Here is a 19,089-nt window from a genome sequence, read left to right as displayed (position 1 = left end):
ATTTGTATCTACTATAGAAAAAGGAAAATCATCATTCATATGTTATTATACAAAAATATTTCCGCATCCAAAATTTTCCAGATCGAAAACTGACAGGATTCTTCTGGAACAAAATAATTAAATTAATCAAAATATTAATTAGTATCAACAATACACACCATTCAGTTCATGAGCAATCAGGCTCTGAAAGAAACTATTACTCACCAGCTGATGCAACGGACGATTTTCCTAGGCCTGAAAATATATTGCCTGTTGCGGCAGCTGCATTTTGTAAAGCACCATTTGTTCCGAAGGAAGAACTCGAGAATGCCCCAGCCGTGTTTCCAGCACTACTCTGCTTTTCGCAAATCGTTTTGCCATTGACTGTGCTACAGGACATGGATTGAGAGAAGCAATGGTCACCAGCAAACATCAAGGTGACCGTCAAAAAAAACAGTAGCGATGATTCCATCGATAGATGCCTGTGGAAAATATATATAGAATCAAATATCACAAATTTAAACTTTTAATCTACTGGAGACAATGAAAAAGAGTTCTTGTGATGTCACAATCATGTGTCACAGTAACTGCGTGCTCAACCTGCTCTTAATAACACATAAAACAAGGAAAGCATAGTTTTTCCCCTAACTACAAAGTGTTTACAAGTTAATATTTGTATCACTGAATAACTCTCGAATTTTTTCGCCATCACAGAGGCGGCACAAGTTTTTTTTTTTTTTTTTTTTTTTTATCGAAATGGTGATGTTGTGGGGGGAAAAAATCAAAGAATTGTAAGATTTCATTTATTTATAGAATTATTGCATTAGGGCATCATTATCATTAAAATCCATAATTATTTATGGATTTTAATGACACTAGAATATCGTGGTACTCAACTTCAAACGGCAAATTTCACTTTAGTGTAAAGGATCGTGAATAATTAAGAATAAAGATGAATATTTAATTATGAATAAGAAAGTTAATTCAAGTTTAAAATAACCACTAATTAGGCGTCAATTGTAGTTGGTTCCTGTTAAACATAAAAAGAATAATTCTTTACATTATAGTATAGATATTGCAAATATATAAAATGTCGAGAAACTTCTTACATTTCGATGGACAAATATCACCATTATAAATAAATTCTTTATTTGTCACATGAATTAATAATTATATATAAACATATAAAAAATATCTTGAGATTTTGATTAATCTACACGCTTTATTTAAATATGCTGTTCAGAAAAATAGAATAGTTGATTCATCATGTAAAATCCTTTTAACTCCCATATAAAGATGAATGACTACACATTCACTGCGTATGGTCACAATATTCAGTGCAGATTCGAAAAATCTGATCCGTTGCAAATCAAATCTAATCAAAGATCATAAATGCTTTTAACTAATTTCGCAGCCATTTCAAAAGCATTTGGATAAAAAAAATAGTGGGTATGGTCACCCCAAAACATTCTCGCATACTCTTTAATAAAGTAAATTTGTGTTTTAGATATATTTTTTCCCAATAGAATGAAGTCAAAATTTGACAAAGAACTACATTTACCTTCACAAAACCACATATCAAATTTGATATATTTAAATCATTGCGTTTTTGAATTATCGCGTTTACATGCTTCTAAAAGTACAGACCGACAGATATTCAACCCCTCTCAGGATTTGGCTCAAAATTTGACATATATCTATAATACAGGTGTTAAATCTGAGTACAAAATTTTATGCACCTAGTTCTCTTCGTTTTGCAGTTATATTCGAACACCCGGACTGACAGACTTTGTTCAAAATATGATAGAAATCTGTGAATTTAGTGTGAAGACCGTACATCAAATTTTATCCGTGTAGGACAAAGCATTTTTGAATTATCTTTGTCTCAGATAGACAAGCCGACAGACAGACATTTTCCAAAAATATGCTTTTCGTCCAGAGAGGTCTAAAATGGGAAGATCGCCGAAATTTCGAGTTCGAATTTTTTTTGTTGATTACACTTTGTATACGAGAAAGTAAAAATTCCTTAGTGTCAATTTATCCTCCTCTCGATGGAATCTCGAAAAGGCATAAAGGTCATAGTAAATTGATCTCATCGATTGCCTTGGATCATTTTCATATGAGTTGAAAACTTGGAAACGCATGCTAAGGAAATTCAATTTATTTAATTATCCCAAACACTAAGCATTAAATTTTAGCTGTAATTTTTCTATTTTACTTAACATATGAACATAGAGAATTGTCTGGAATTGTGGCCTACAATGTGCAATTTTGAGAACTTAATGGCACAAAAGTCTAAAAACTGACATTCTACAGCTTATGATTTATAAACAAAGTTGATATCCTAATTCTAAACTGTTACGAATGTAAATTGTTTTGTGTGTGTGTGTGTGCGTGTGTGTGTGTGTGTGTGCGTGCGTGTGTGTGTGTGTGTGTGCGTGCGTGCGCGCGCGTGTGTGTGTGTGTGTGTGCGTGCGTGCGTGTGTGTGTGTGTGTGTGTGCGTGCGTGCGTGTGTGTGTGTGTGTCTTTATTTAATTTAACACATTCCATATTTATAGGATGGATTTTGTAATCTATTTTTCATTCATTTCTTAATATGCTAGAGTTTTAAAACTTTATATTCTGATGTATAGTACATTATTTTAAAATAATACTTTATTATATGTACTGTACTTTATTATATACACAGTATTACTATATTAAATTACAATACACTATTTTAATATGTTTGGAACTGAATTTCAATTAAGGAAATTAAATTTTAATTCATTACAAGTGGCGTCCAGTGATAGAGAATATGACAAAAATTGGCTTTCAATATTTCCTAATAATGAATTTCAAATTAAATTTTGGAAAAGTAGAAAATATTTATGATAAAAAAATATGGTATAATACGGTTTTAATAGTAATTGATTAGAATAGAATAGATTCGGTTTTTCGGTAAGAAAAAATTTTGCCAAATTATAAAAATACACTCAAGTGCATAAATATGTATCTACTGAAATTGAATCGCTAAACTGAAGAAATTTTTTCTTGGCGCTTTTTGATCGCCGTTACAACTGACAAATAACACAATAAGTAAGTAACAAGTAAGTTTCGAAAACTCACTTTTTACTAGACAACAGAAACTAAGAACTACAGCTATTTGCAACATTTAAAAAAAATGAGTCAGGATGTGGTATGCTTATTTGCTGGTAACACGTCGATCCTTAAATCAAAACTACATAATAAAAATTTTAATTTCCGAAATTACATTTTGGCAATTTATTTGTAAATAAATATTTGATAACTGGATTGGTTAAAGATTCTTAGAAATTATTTTTAGAAAAAATTCTAATCAATTATAAATTTAAATTTTATATTTTTAAACTTACATTTTATAAATAATTTTTGAAAACTGGATATACCTAAATAGAACAAGACGTTATTCAAATTCGTTACAACATCTTCACATTATCGTATAGCTTTTAAAATACCGAACAATAGCATGAAAATGTTGCACAATAACTATGATCGGTAGATTTCATTAAATAAATTTACATTCTGCTCAGAGGTAATTTCATTCATAATTTCATCATTTCATCAACTGCAATTTCATCATTTCATAATTGTAATTTACATCATTTCACAATATGATTATTTTATCAAAAATTTGATGATTGTGTAACGAATAGATTTTTTTACATGAATGAAATGGATTGAAAAATAACATTAGAGGTTAAAATTACATTTCTAAATTCCCGAAATTTCGTAATCATCCATTCAATGCTATATTTTTCTAAAAATTGAATTAAATACATATTCCTTCATATTTATTTTTAGAATGAATTTTGAGGAAAATATACATGTTTTAAGTAAGGTTTACTGCTAAGAAATAGCTCGTTGCCAATCGGCAACACTGAACTTTAGAAGAGGCAAAAAATGTGAACTGAGGTACCATATAAACATAAATACCTTACTTTTCAAGTAGCAACTTTTTATGCAAAATAAAAAAAAAATGTCAATATACTCATATAAACAAAGTCATGTAAACAAAGCTAACCAGAAGGAGTATTTTCCCCAAAACATTCTTACATACTCTAATAAAAATGTTATACCAGAAAACGCCTTGCATGAATTTGGGCGTACAATAGCTACGAAATCTTAACTTTTGGCGAGAATTTAGCATTTTGATTGAATATATCTTGCCATCATTGGCGAGTTATTTGGCAATTAAGTAATGGTATGCAGTTAATAGCATCCGAAAATCGGACCTATGTTTTTGATGCGTTTTTCCCGATCGAGTGAGACAAAAAAAAATTAGATAAAAAGCCACACTTATAGTCACAAAATCTCCTACTAAATTTAATCTATTTAATTCATTGTTAATTTAATTAGTAATTTAATTAATTTTTGAATTATTACGTTTATATATTTCTGAAAGTATAGATAGACAGATGGTCAACCCCCATCAGATTTTGCTCAAAATTTGATAGATGTCTATACTATAGATTTTAAATGTGTGTACCGAATTTTATTCTTCTAATTCTCTTAGTTTATCATATTAATTTATATTTAAACAGTCGGACAAGCGGATATTACACAAAATTTGATAGAAATCTGAAAATTTGGTGTAAAGGCCGTATACTAAATTTCAGTCGTCTAGCTCAAAGCGTTTTTAAGTTATCTTTGTCACAGACAGTCAGACGGATATTTTCTGAATATGTGTTTTTCCAATATGTGTCTAAAACATGGAAAAAAAACGTTCGTCCAAATATCGAATTCGAATTTTTTGACGATTACTGTACTTCATCTATACTACATATACGGGATAGTAAAAATTCATGCAGTCTCAAGTGACAAACAGCAATATATTAATTTATTTTTGCATTCGCAATCGTATTGCCGTAATTGATTTAATATTTCAGCATTATCTTATCGATAATAATCATTAGATTTCAGTCTTCCCCTCATAATAATTTAGAAGGTCAAAGGGGTTGTATAGTTTAAAGACAACATATGATATTTAATGATTAAAATATATTCAATCTTCTATATTGCTTTTAATGGATGGGAAAATTAAGCAATGTCACTATTCTACTTATAAAAGTATTCAAAAAAAAGGTGGAATACATAAGTAGAATAATTTTACCATTCTAAAATTTATAAGTCGAACATGCTATCGGTAAATTACATTATGCAAAATGCCTGATACACTTTCGTACATAGTTACTTCTAGAGAAACAGATGCTGTTGTGTTCGTGCGTCAACAAAAATAAAATGCAGACAACTTACTATAAAACTAAATCTTATTACATTATAGATAATTAATAAGATTTAGAAGATTAATAAGATTAATACAACAAATTAAAAGTTCCAAAAATATTGTGGCGATCCTGCTTCCATCAAAATGACTGTATTCGAAAAACTATTTTCCTAACTGCGCACCGGAAGTACGAAGCAGTTATCTACGATCAAGCGCGCGAGCTGTGCGAATTAAAAAGATCAATTTCCGGTCTTTCACAAAAATCTGTTGTCTGTCGATGTGTTAGCGTTAAAAATAAAAAGATGTTTATTTTTATATAAAAAAAGTCGTCGCTCCTTCTTTATGTGTGGATGTAACTTAACTATCCCAATTTGCAACCTTCTCCACTAAAACATCCCACATTTGGTGACTCGAAAAGTGAAAGGATAACTTTCCCAGTTTTCTTTATGCATTAAATGGCGCCATAGCGCATTTCTTCCTAATGGCGGTAAGCGTATCGTTGAATATTGTTTCTATTTTCACAGCCTAAATAATTTCCATCGGAACTTCTGTTATATAATTTGGATTAGCATTTTCATATTATTTACTCTGATTATCAATATATTATTTGTATTTTCGTATTTCAAAGCAGTTTTGTGAAATTATATTTATAACGTGCCTTTGATTTCTTGAATAAAACATGCCAGGAGATACTCCAAATTCCGCCAACAACGACGCAACAGTTTCTCGTGTTGGCGTCAAACTTCCGCCTTTCTGGAAAGCTAACCCTGCATTATGGTTTGTTCAACTTGAGGCGCAATTCGCCTTGGCGGGAATTACTGCTGACGATACAAAATTTAATCATGTTATTTCTGCAGTTGATTCTGATATTTTGAATTGTGTAAGCGATATAATATTGAAACCTCCTGATACTGATAAATATCCAACATTAAAAAAACGTTTAATTGAGTTGCATTCTGAAAGTGAAGCTTCGAAAATACGTACGCTGCTACAAGGCCTAGAACTTGGCGACCAACGACCATCTCAGTTATTAGCTCGTATGAAAACATTGGCGGGCGATATTGTTGGCGAGCCACTCTTAAAATCTCTTTGGCTTGGAAGACTGCCAAACAGCACACAGACTATTTTAACTGCTTTGAATGAAGATTTAGCTGGTTTAGCATCAGTTGCAGATAAAATAAATGATTTGGCTGGCCATTCAAACATTAATTCCGTTACTCCTCAATCTTCGAATAATCAAATAGCCCAACTTGAAAAACAAGTCGCCCATTTGACGACTTTAGTTGGCGAGCTTACTACAACAATGCGCCAATCACGCTCTCAAAGCAGAAATAGAAATCGACCTTTTAAAAACAGTCGTAGTTGCTCTCGTGATCGCTTAAAAAAATATAAAGAACCTGCTGATGGCATTTGCTTTTATCATACAAATTTTGGCACAAAAGCAAAAAAATGTAGTTTGCCTTGCTCTTTCAAGAATTCGGGAAACTAAATCGGCGGTCGTCCACTGGCCTTGGCCACGATCGCAAAATTAATAGAATTATGCTGGCCGATAAAGTTAGTAAATGGAAATTTTTAGTGGATACAGGCGCAGACGTATCTGTTTTACCAAACAATTATGCTCCTAAAGCTGATTCCTCTAATGAATTACTCCTCTTAGCTGCTAATGGCACAAAAATAGCTACTTTTGGTAAAAAACGCCTTACGCTAGACTTAAATTTACGGCGAAATTTTACTTGGTCTTTCATAATTGCAAATGTGAACCAACCAATTATAGGTGTTGATTTTTTAAAACACTATAATCTTTTGGTTGATGTTAAAAGTGGTTGTTTGATTGATGGCATAACTAAATTAACCACTCAAGGCAAATATACAAACACAGATTCATTAACTTCTGGTATATCCATTTTGCTTGGTGATTCAGAATTCTATGACATTTTATCGCAATTCCAAGACCTCACTAATCCATCTCAACCAACAAAAAGCAAAGTATCAACTAAAATACATCACTTTATTGAAACAACTGGTCAACCAGTATTTTCGAGACCTCGTCGCTTATCTCCCGAGTTGCTAAAAATTGCACGTCAGGAATTTGAATTTTTAATGTCTCAAGGTATTATCCGTCCTTCTAGTAGCCCATGGGCAAGTCCTCTACACATGGTGAAAAAGTCTAATGGAGAATGGAGACCGTGTGGCGACTACCGTCGTTTAAATTCAATTACCGTTCCTGATAGATACCCAGTTCCTCATATTCAAGATTGCACTCAAATGTTTTTCAATAAAACCATTTTCTCCACCCTGGATTTGATCCGAGCTTATCATCAAATTCCTATTAACCCAGCGGACATTCCAAAAACAGCAATCACAACCCCATTTGGTCTTTTTGAATATGTTTATATGCCCTTTGGTTTAAGAAACGCGGGACAAACCTTTCAACGTTATATACATCAAGTTTTGTCAAATTTAGATTTCTGCATTCCTTATTTTGATGACATACTGATTGCATCAAATAATGTAGAACAGCACAAACAACATTTAAAAACAGTATTTGAACGATTATCTCAGCACGGATTGAAACTAAACCCTTCAAAATGCGTCCTTGGGAAGCAATCGGTAAAGTTTCTAGGTTGTCTAATTACATCTGAAGGCGTGAAACCTTTACCGGAAAAAGTTCAAGCCATTTCTGATTTTCCCAAACCTCAAAATATATCTGAGCTAAAGCGTTTCTTGGCCATGCTCAATTTTTACCGTCGATTTTTGCCTCATGCCGCTCAGACTCAAGCTAGCCTACACGAACTTTTAAAAAACTCTAAAAAGAATGATAAGCGACTTGTTCCTTGGACTGACCTCACTACAGAAGCTTTCGAAAAATGCAAATCTGATATTGCAAATGCAGCTACTTTGAACTTCCATTCACCTAACCAGCAATTATCTATCATGGTTGATGCTTCAGACTCAGCCATCGGATCTGTCCTCCATACAACTACGTCTAATGGTCAACAACCTCTAGCATTTTATTCCCGAAAACTTACGCCCTCAGAACGTAAATACAGTACGTATGATAGGGAACTTTTGGCGATATATGCAACTATCAAACATTTTCGACACTTGTTGGAAGGTCAAAATTTCATAATATTTACAGATCATCGACCTCTTACTTTTGCTTTCACCAAAAAATCTGACTCTTCTTCTCCAAGACAACTAAGATACCTTGATTTCATTGCACAATTCAGCACCGACATCAGGCACGTATCGGGCTCAAAAAACGTTGTAGCTGATACCTTATCTCGTATTAATGAAATACAGTTACCAAAAATAGACTTTTCTGCCATGGCGGAAGCACAAGCATCTGATGAAGAACTTCAGACTATTTTGGCAAAGAATGAACTGTCACTTTGTTTAAAACCTCTCTCAACCGACCCCAATTCATCTAAACTTTACTGTGATGTCAAGCAAAACAAAATTAGACCTTACGTCCCAGAAATTTTCCGAAAGAAAGTTTTTCTATCTTTGCACAATATTTCCCACCCAGGTATCCGTGCCACTAAACATTTGATTTCAGAGAGATTCTTTTGGCCGTCCATGCAAAAGGACATTTCAAATTTCACCCGTTCATGTCTAGATTGCCAAAAATCTAAAATAGCTAGACACACCAATAGTCCTCTTAAATCTTTTCAATTACCTGCAGCCAGATTCGATCATGTTCATCTAGATCTCGTAGGACCTCTTCCACCTTCAAACAATTGCGGATACCTACTTACCTGCATAGATCGTTTCACACGATGGCCTGAGGCAATTCCCATTCCTGATATTTCTGCTGAAACTGTTGCGCGTGCATTCATAACTCATTGGATCTCACGCTTCGGTTTGCCTTCAATAATCACGACAGATCAAGGACGACAATTCCAAAGCAACTTGTTTTCTTTGCTCAGCAAACTCTTGGGTGTCCAAAAGATCCGAACGACCCCATACCACCCAAAAAGCAATGGAATAGTCGAGAGATTCCATCGATCTCTTAAACAAAGCCTCCGATGTCATGCATCTACGAAATGGACCGAATCAATTCCTTTGGTTTTGCTCGGACTCCGAACCGCATTAAAAGAAGATCTACAGTGCACATCGGCCGAACTAGTTTATGGCTCAACCCTTAAACTACCATCAGAATTTTTTGAATCCCCTTCAATTAACGTCGAGCCTCATGAGTTCCTAATAAATTTACGGACCTTGATGGATCAACTTAAACCTGTTGCTACTGCACCTCATGACACCAAGAAAGTATTCGTTCATCCAGCTCTGGACACTTGCTCACATGTGTTCGTGCGCCACGATGCTGTTAAAAAACCTTTACAAGCGCCATACGATGGACCATACCTCGTACTCAAACGAACTGATAAAATGTTCACAATTGAAAAGAACGGCAAACAGTCCACGATCAACATTGATCGCTTAAAGCCTGCGTTCTTCGAGAACTCTCACCAGTCCTCTGCACCAGCAATATCACCAGCAGTTGCAGTTCCGACTTCACCAAAACCAGTACCTGAACTGTCTCCATCGAGTCCTGTGCCACCTACAAATTCTACTCCAGTACCTTATGTGACCAGATCTGGCCGACGAGTTCGCTTCAACACTCGTTACCTCTAACTTCAGTGCCTGCTGCACTACTAGAGGGGGGAGTACTGTGGCGATCCTGCTTCCATCAAAATGACTGTATTCGAAAAACTATTTTCCTAACTGCGCACCGGAAGTACGAAGCAGTTATCTACGATCAAGCGCGCAAGCTGTGCGAATTAAAAAGATCAATTTCCGGTCTTTCACAAAAATCTGTTGTCTGTCGATGTGTTAGCGTTAAAAATAAAAAGATGTTTATTTTTATATAAAAAAAGTCGTCGCTCCTTCTTTATGTGTGGATGTAACTTAACTATCCCAATTTGCAACCTTCTCCACTAAAACATCCCACAATATCACTGTTGCCAATCTGAATTTCACAACTATTTACGCAATAAAATTTATAATTATTAAAATAATCGTTAGCTACTTTTAAATAAAATATTTACGATTTATGTCGCAACAATGTTATGAAAAAGTTTTTCAAAATTTTGTTTAAATTTTTAATTAATGATTATTTAAGGTGTTCACGCTTTCTCGCTAATTTCGAAGCATATTATTGCACATAAAACCAATCTTTTTCACCGCTTTAAATTTAAAAAATTAACATTTCAGTGATAACAATTTTATTTTCGTCCATTTTCTTTCTCGAATTTTAATAATCATTTAAAAATTACAACAGTATTTTTCATTATTTTAATTATTGGAAATATATTCGCATGCATATGGACCATATGTAATACAATCGCTGTGTACACATTACCTGCACTATATAAATAAGAATAAGAATATTCTTATTTATGTAGTGCAAATACTATTGCTCAGCTCCAAATAAATAAGAGCCAGCTTTAAAAATAAAGGTCGGATTAAGCCTGAAATGTTATCGTGACCAGATGTTTCGCATTAGATTCGAATAGAGATTTTTAATTTTTTTTTTTTTTTTTTCCAATACAAGAATTATCTAAAAACGTTTGCAGCTGCAAATTACTTCCATGTTCTTTCTATAAGTATTTATAATCTATATCATCATTCAACTTTTCTTCATTCTTGGCAACCAGAAATAGCAAAAATAATAAATACGATGAGGGAATAAAAGAACACATATATTTATCTTTTGTAAGCTGTCAAAAGAAGAATTCTTCAAAAAGTAGCTGCTTAAAAATATTATAAATATTTGTAATATTACAAAAATTAATTATTACAAATCAAGAAAATTTGGCAATCGAGGATATAAAATAATAAATAAATCGGTACTATGCCATTTTATTCCAAAATTCCATACGTTTCTAGATTACATCTATACTTATAATAAAGCTCAATGTGTGTGTGTGTGTGTGTGTGTGTTGGCGCTCTACAGGCCAGGTCATTTGACATACAGCTACCAAATTTGGTACATGTATACCTTAGAGGTCGGGAATGTGCACCTGGGGTCCCTTTTTTTGAAATTTTAATTAGAATTTTAATTATTAATTAAAAACTAACTTTCCCGCCAAAAAATCTTCCATTTTCCCCACCGCCAACTTTTCCGCCAAAATAATCTTCCATTTTCCCCAACGCCAAATGATTTAGGCTTTAGTTCTTTTTTTCTCCCAACAGTAATGAGGCTAGGGTTAAGATTTTTCGGCGGATTATTTCAAACGATTCTGTTTATTTTCTTAATGTTTTATGCATTTAAAATTAAACATTATTAATTAATCCATGTTTCAGATTCATTCTGAAGTACTTTTGAATTAAAATAACACAGAATAAAGGAAATTAAAAATGTATAATCTGCATAGCGTTACCCCAACTGGAGTAGAAAAATTCACGCATTTGCGTTACCGTAAAAGGCGAAGAAAATTCACGCATGCGCACTGTGTTCTGATTGTTGTCATGACAACCATTCTCAACGGACGATTTAAATTACTTTTAGGTTAGTTGTATGCTTTTGTAAGTAAATTGTATTTATGTTAGTTATATATTTTTTGTATATGCTTATAGTTTTAAGTACATCGTTTTTTAAGTAGTTTTTTTTAACCTGTTTTCAATGATTTAAATTATTTTTAGGCTAATTGCATGCTTTTGTAATTAAATTGTATTTATGTTAGTTATATATTTTTTGATATATGCTTATAGTTTTAAGTACATCGTTTTTTAAGTAGTTTTTTTTAAACCTGTTTTCGACCGATTATTTTAAACGATTCATTTTATTTTCTTAGTGTTTAATGCATTTAAAATGAAACATTGTTAATGAATCGATCCGCTCATGATGAATCTGAGAAAATTTTGTTGACAAATTCTTGAGATATTATATAAATTAAGAAAGATATTCTTTAGTGCCCATAAAGTTTAAACGCTCAGTGACTCTATTATCAGTAATCATATTATTAAAAAAAATACTTTGTTTCAGTAAAAAATATTATTATATTAATTGCAGATTAATCCTTTACACTTTAATTTAAAGCATAAATTCTATGAGGGGTAACAGAAAATTAGAGAAATACATATCACGTTATGACTGAAGGCCTTTATAATATTATGAGTGAATTATATGACTATCAAAATTTGAAGTTTTAAAATATTTTGCTGAAGAATCTATTAAAGTTGGAATTGCATAAAATATTTAATTATTAAAATTTTAACGAACATTAAGATTGGCGAACCGGCTGGTCGCCAAAGGCGGCTAGTATTAAAATAAATTTTTTAAAACTTATTTTAAGATTTCAACAATAAATTATTTTAAAAACTGTTGTTAATTTTGTAAATTATTATTAAAATAATAATTTATTAAAAATTATTTATTAATTATTAAAATAATAATGTACCGAATATAATAATGTAATGTAATATATAATAATGAAAAAATAACGTATAAATTAATAAAATAATAATGTATCGAAAAAATCATGTCTTACCAGCAGTAACTGTTTTAAATTTTAAAAAAGCTGTTGTCTGCCGATATAGCAAAGAGCGTAGTCACTTGAATTACTACGATTAATCAAATGAAACACCAGACAATAATTGATGTTTAATATTTGCATCACACAGGAAAGAATCATCAAAGTGTCTTTCGAAATCTATTTCATTTTTATTTCGCTTTGTTTTGGAAACACATGACTCAGCATTAATAAATAAAATTAGAATTAGCCATTCAAATATTTTTTATAAATAATAATAATAAGTCGAAAATACCTAGAATATTCTACAGGATTTAATTAGTTTTAAACACTGGCGAAGAGGTTAAATGATTTTTGAATAAACAAAAAAAAAAATAATTACAAGTTATAGAAGATTTGCACCAGAATTGCAGGAATTGTTCGAAGTTGTTTTTCTATGAATTTGGAATTAAAAACGTATTGGAAAAAAAATTCTAAAGAAAAAAATTAAAAGAAAAATTAATAAAATAAATGAAACATATGAGTAACCACAAAGATGTTTATATCTATAAAAATTTCAAAATAAATGAAAGAGGTAAGGAAATATAAACAACGCCTTTTCTACCACTACTATTTTGTTAAGCTGATTTATTCACATTTGTTATATTCAGAGGAAGATACAAATTGATATTTTGAATAATTTTCTTAAGGGGTTTGAAGGGCAAACTAAACCATGGACTATACACAGACTAAACCATGCGGTTATACACAGTAGATTGCACGAGTAATTGTTTTTGTATCATGGTCATGTTACTGGACTGCGAACCGCAAGGTCCCAGGTTCTATCCTCGCGCATCGCAAATTCGCCACATTATTATTGAAGCTTTGTGCCATTATGTTCATTGTATTATTTACCTTTCAAATTTTCTGTCAGATCCTGTAAAATTTGAACTTTAAGTTGAAACGGAAGTGATTAAATTTTATTTAATACAAAAACTTTTTGTGGAAACCAAATATGTTGATGTCTTTATAAAAAAATATGAGAAAAGAAAACAAAATCCTTCAGTATGGCATCAGAACAGACATGAGATTCGACTACGAGTCACAGTCAAAATTTGGGACATTTCGCCTAATATAGAACATTAGATCAATTTATATTCCCCGCATTTCACGAAGTCTGAAACACTACCATAAAAGATAACATAGTTTAATATATTCCTGTCTTTTGATGAAGAAAAAAAATTGCTATTATAAGTCGAAAATATAAGATATAGAAGTCTTACTATAATTCAAAGCTTATCAATCGAAGAAAAAAAAATCCATAAAATATAATATAAACCTTCAGCACATGTATTTCAATTCAACAAAAATTAAGAATAAAACTTTAAAAAGAGTTCGTTGAACGATGTTACAATAGATGTTTTTTTTTTTAAAGGACATAAAAGAATAAAATTTCAGAATGAATGAAGTAGTTAAAGATCAATTACACTGCTTTGTGCAATTAGACGTGTTCAGTCATAAGAGTATCCTATTTCTTCCTACCAATCTTATTTTATTACTAGCGCCTTTGGCGACCAGCCGGTTCGCCAATCTTAATGCTCGTTAAAATTTTAATAATTAAATATTTTATGTAATTCCTACTATAATAGCTTCTTCATTAAAATATTTTAAAACTTCAAATTTCAATTCACTCATAATATTATAAATGTCTTCAGTCATAATGTAATTTGTATCTCTCTAATTTTCTGTAAGCTCCCGTAGAATTCATGCTTTAAATTAAAGTGGAAATGATTAATCTGCAATTAATACAATAATATTTTTTAATGAAACAAAGCATTTTTTTAATATGATTACTGAAAACAGAGTCACTAAGCATTTAAGCCTTATGGGCACTAAAGAATATCTTTCTTAATTTATGTTATATCTCAAGAATTTGTCAACAAATTTTTTTCAGATTCATCATGAGCAGGTCTATTAATTAACAATGTTTAATTTTAAATGCATGAAACACTAAGAAAATGAAAAGAATCGTTTAAAATAATTGGTCGAAAACAGGTAAAAAAAATTACTTAAAAAACGATTAACTTAAGCTAACATATATACAAATTAATTACAAAAGCCTACAACTAACCTAAAAATAATTTAAATCAAGTCCGCTTCCGTTGAAAATAGATGTAAACAATCAGAACACAATGCGCATGCGTGAATTTTCGACGCCAGTTACGGTAACGCAAATGCGTGAATTTTTCTACGGAAGTTGGGGTAACGTTATGCAGATTAGACATTTTTAATTTCCTTTATTCTGTGTTATTTTAATTCAAAAGTACTTCAGAATGAATCTGAAACATGGATTAATTAACAATGTTTAATTTTAAATGAGTCAAACATTAAGAAAATATATAGAATCGTTTGAAATAATCGGCCGAAAAATGTTAAGCCTAAGCCTGATTAGCGTGGGAAAAAATGCTGAAGCCTTACTCATTTGGCGGTGGGGAAATGAAGATTTTTTTTGGCGGGAAAGTTAGTTTTTAATTAATAATTAAAATTTCAAAAAAAGGGACCCCAGGTGCACATTCCCGACCTCCAAGGTATACACGTACCAAATTTGGTAGCTATAGGTCAAATGGTCTTTTCTGTAGAGCGCCAACACACACACACATTGAGCTTTATATAAGTATAGATTATTGTTATAATTCTAAAAACGTTAATTCATTTTGCAGCATTTGATGGTCTATTTTTTATATATATTTGATTTTCGCAAAAATTAATTTTTTTTGTAAGCATCTCAGTTAACTAATTTGATTCGAGTATTTTTTTTATTATACTATCAAATTTTATTATTTTTTTAAATTTTTATAATTTAAAAATTTTAATGTATTTATCAATTTTTTAACACTACTAGATCATTCATTTCTCATAGTTTCTACAAATGTCTGAAATGTTTCTCAGCTTATGAAAATGACAGCAAATGATGAATTTAATAAAACATAGCAAATGCACATCTTACTTAACATATAGCTGTATTTGTTTTAGTATGACATCACATTCAGTTTCCCTCTTCCGTTGTGCAGTTAATTCCAAAATCAAATTGCATTCCACACTTAAAATATCCGACTGGTTTAAAATCCTCGTTTTCGATGAAATTATCGAAAAAAAATTCTTATTTAATTTTCTAGTATGTTTTACGAGCTTTCTAAAAGTGTCTAGCTTTTTTACTTTCTCGAATGAAAAGTAAAGAAAGTATTATAATCGTCAAAGTATTTGAACTCGAGATTTTTACAAATTTCCACGTTTTAGATCACCCTGAGTTTGAAGATACATTTTTGGAAAATAACTGTCCGTCTGTGACACAAATAACTCAAAAACACTTAGAGCTAGATGGATAAAATGTGGCTTTCCGATCATAAATTGTTTAGAAAGTGTCTGCATAGCAAAGCAAAAATTGCAAGGACACTGTATAATGTGTTAAACAGTGTTGTCCCAAAAAGAGACATTTGTTGAACAACAAATACTTCGACTAGATATTAATATTGCCATCATTCTTTTTAATTCTGACTTTGCTGATTTGCACCCTATTTTTTTTAAAAATAGGTTTGCCAATAGGACCTAATTTAACGATGCTTTATTGAAGACTTGACCATTTGAAGATTGTTGAAATTTTGAACCATTTGCGTAAAATTCTAGGAAAAAAAAGATGAGCCAACAAAAAAAGTGCGTGAGTGTGCATTCAGTATTTTATAAATATAAATACAACTTTATTCCTAATAATTATATATGAAATATTTATAGTTGTATACCTTATCAAGGCCAACAGCTAAACCGTTAAAAAGATTAAAAAGATGACATAAATAAAAGTGTATATAATTATTTTAAATATACTTTCCATAATTATTTAAATAATGCTTAATAATTAAGAATGCTTTAATAATTATAATTAAATAAACAGTGGCTAATCTATAAATAAAAGTAAAATTCTTAAATAATTTGTGCGCTGTATAATAGCAAGTTATAACTCAATAGTTTTTATAAAATTTCGCTACAAATAAAAATAGATATAAGAACATTTTTCATTGCACAATTCATGACAGTTATTTAAATAAAGAATTTTTTTTATTAATTAAAAGTCATTTTTTTCATGTAGGTTTTTCATAAAAGGTTATTTTGCCTTCAGTGTTTCCAACCTCGTTGAATGAAAATATTGTAAAAATTTTAAATGATTCTCTTTATTTGCATCTGAAATGTTTTTGCTTCATTCTTCAAACAATTATGAAAAAAGTAACATTCTACCGAATCGTCTGAAAATCGTTTGATGTTTATAATAATCATCAAACGATTTTTAAATACTTCCGGAAAAAATAAAATTGAAAACAAATCTCGGATTTTATTTCGCAATACTTTATACAAAAATATTTTTTACGCAAATAATATTACTTTTCAAAAAAAAAAAAACCGTTTTTTATAAATTTGTGAGAGTTGACATTCTCTTGCGTGCTGCTATTAAATTTATTTTTGCTTTCTCGTTTATGACATTTCCACAATGTAACCATCAACAGTTGCTTTAATTTGTGGCAACTTACAAATATCTGTTCTCATAAGTACTTCAATATAGAAGTATAAATAAGATAACAGAGAAATTCTCATGATTATAGTTAATTTTAGATAATTAGTTTAAATAATTAAATTAAGTAGTTAATTTAAATAAATATTTAAAAAGAAATATAAATAGTTAATTTTTTTATTAAAATAACATGGATATAGTTTCAGTTAGTAAAAATTAAGGCAACAGTCAAAAATATTTAAGGATCTGGACAAGTATTTTGGAGCTAATAACATAAATTATGGAAATTAAATAAAAGAGGTGGAAATTCTATGAAAAGTTTAAAGCTTTTCTTTTAAAAATTTAACAAGCAAAGACACGTTAATAGAATGAAATCTATCTCTTACCTTAAAATATACATTTTCAATATAAATAAATACAAGAATGAAGAAAAAAATTCTATTGAACAGCTTCTCAAACAGCTAAGTATCAAGAAATAAATATAAGTAAGAAATGAAAAATAGCCCATTTATACTTTGATTCATCATGTGATATGTTAACCTAATTCGTCTTAAAATTAAAAAATTGCAATAAAAACAATATTTTCTCCGAACTGTGTTTATCCCGCGAAAAGAACATTGACATTTCCTTTCGTCACTGTAATCGCATGGACTTCCCACAGCGAGAAAGCCCCAATTCTGATAAACTGACTCAATTCCAGATAAACGAAAAGCTGGCCTTGAACTCCGACAGACGCGTTTCGTTTCTTCTTGGATAAACGCGCACGTACATTGTAGCTCGAGAAAATGGCGCAGGCTAAACCGATTCTGTATTCTTATTTTCGTAGTTCGTGTTCGTGGAGAGTACGAATTGCTTTGGCATTTAAAAATATTGATTACGAATACAAAGCTATTAACTTACTGAAAGGCGAACAGTACTCAGAAGAATTTCTAAAAATTAATCCATGTGGTTCAATTCCCGTTCTAGTTGATAAAGGAAATGTTATTTGTTCGTCGTCTGCTATTCTAGAATATTTGGAAGAAACGGTACCTTCAGCACCATTATTACCTTCAGATCCTGTGTCTAGAGCTCACGTCAGAGCTATTGAAGATAGTATAGTTGCTAGCATCCAGCCACTTCAAAACGTGAAAGTTCTTAAACATGTTGGTGCGGAATCTCAAGCATGGGGAAAGCATTGGATTGAATCAGGGTTCAAAGCTTTGGAAAAAATCCTAGAGACAACTCATGGTAAATACTGTTTTGGAGACAAAGTTACTTTTGCAGATGTATGTTTGGTGCCTCAAGTCTTCAATGCTAAACGCTTTAATGTTGACATGGCTCCGTACCCATTGATCAGACAAATATCATCAAGGTTGAATGAATTAAAAGAATTCAAGGTCAGTCATCCATTTGTGCAACCGGATTGCCCAGACGATCTGAAGGTTTCCAGTTAAATTTCAGGTAATTTTTAACAGAAGATTAAAGTTACTGAAGAAAAATATTTTGACATTTTATAAAAGGTTGCATAAGTTTTTTCAACATCAAATCTAAATTGTGTGGCAGCTTTTTTCATTTCTTCATGTAAAAGAATAATTATCACCAAGATTTGTTAATATATGGAATTAAATATATTTTTTCCACGTTATTGTTTTCTTGTCTTCTTTTCCCATTTTTTTTTTTTTGCAAATTGGAGTAAGCCTTAGTTTTATTGTTATTTTATTACACCTGTTAAAAGTTAAATTTTGATTTATTTAATCATTTCCATATTACTGCTGAATTACGAAAAATCTATCATATAGAGAAATATTAGATATATTTATAAAACTTAATATCTGAATTTAAAATTTTTCAAATTCTAATATGCACCATG

General features: G+C 31.0%; 2 protein-coding genes across 3 annotated transcripts in view; one reads left to right on the top strand and one right to left on the bottom strand.

Annotated features, from left to right (window-relative positions):
- LOC129966563 (uncharacterized) overlaps nt 1–17,779 on the bottom strand; it is a 28,776-nt gene extending 10,997 nt beyond the window's left edge. Inside the window, exons 1-2 of one of the 2 annotated variants that reach the window (XM_056081012.1) lie at nt 17,627–17,779; nt 205–461 (exon numbers count right to left, since the gene is read on the bottom strand). In XM_056081012.1, the coding sequence (XP_055936987.1) occupies nt 205–461; nt 17,627–17,748 (379 nt within the window). In that variant the 5' untranslated portion in view covers nt 17,749–17,779. Of the gene's footprint in view, nt 1–204; nt 462–12,721; nt 12,863–17,626 lie in introns of those variants that run through there. The other variant, XM_056081013.1, reaches the window with a different exon arrangement.
- A 165-nt stretch (nt 17,780–17,944) lies between these two features.
- On the top strand, nt 17,945–18,864 carry LOC129966910 (maleylacetoacetate isomerase-like). The gene has a single exon (XM_056081522.1). It carries the CDS (start codon nt 18,026–18,028, stop codon nt 18,671–18,673), a length of 648 nt encoding a protein of 215 aa, XP_055937497.1. The 5' UTR covers nt 17,945–18,025; the 3' UTR covers nt 18,674–18,864.
- The last annotated feature ends 225 nt before the right edge of the window (nt 18,865–19,089 follow it).

Source organism: Argiope bruennichi, chromosome 4 (assembly GCF_947563725.1).
Source record: "Argiope bruennichi chromosome 4, qqArgBrue1.1, whole genome shotgun sequence".
Lineage (NCBI taxonomy): Eukaryota > Metazoa > Arthropoda > Arachnida > Araneae > Araneidae > Argiope > Argiope bruennichi.
Note: the sequence above shows the minus strand (reverse complement) of the source record. Positions and strands in the feature narration are given on the sequence as shown.

Coding starts and splice junctions, on each gene's coding strand:
- LOC129966910 (XM_056081522.1), top strand. CDS start 18,026: ATGGCGCAGGCTAAACCGATTCTGTATTCTTATTTTCGTAGTTCGTGT.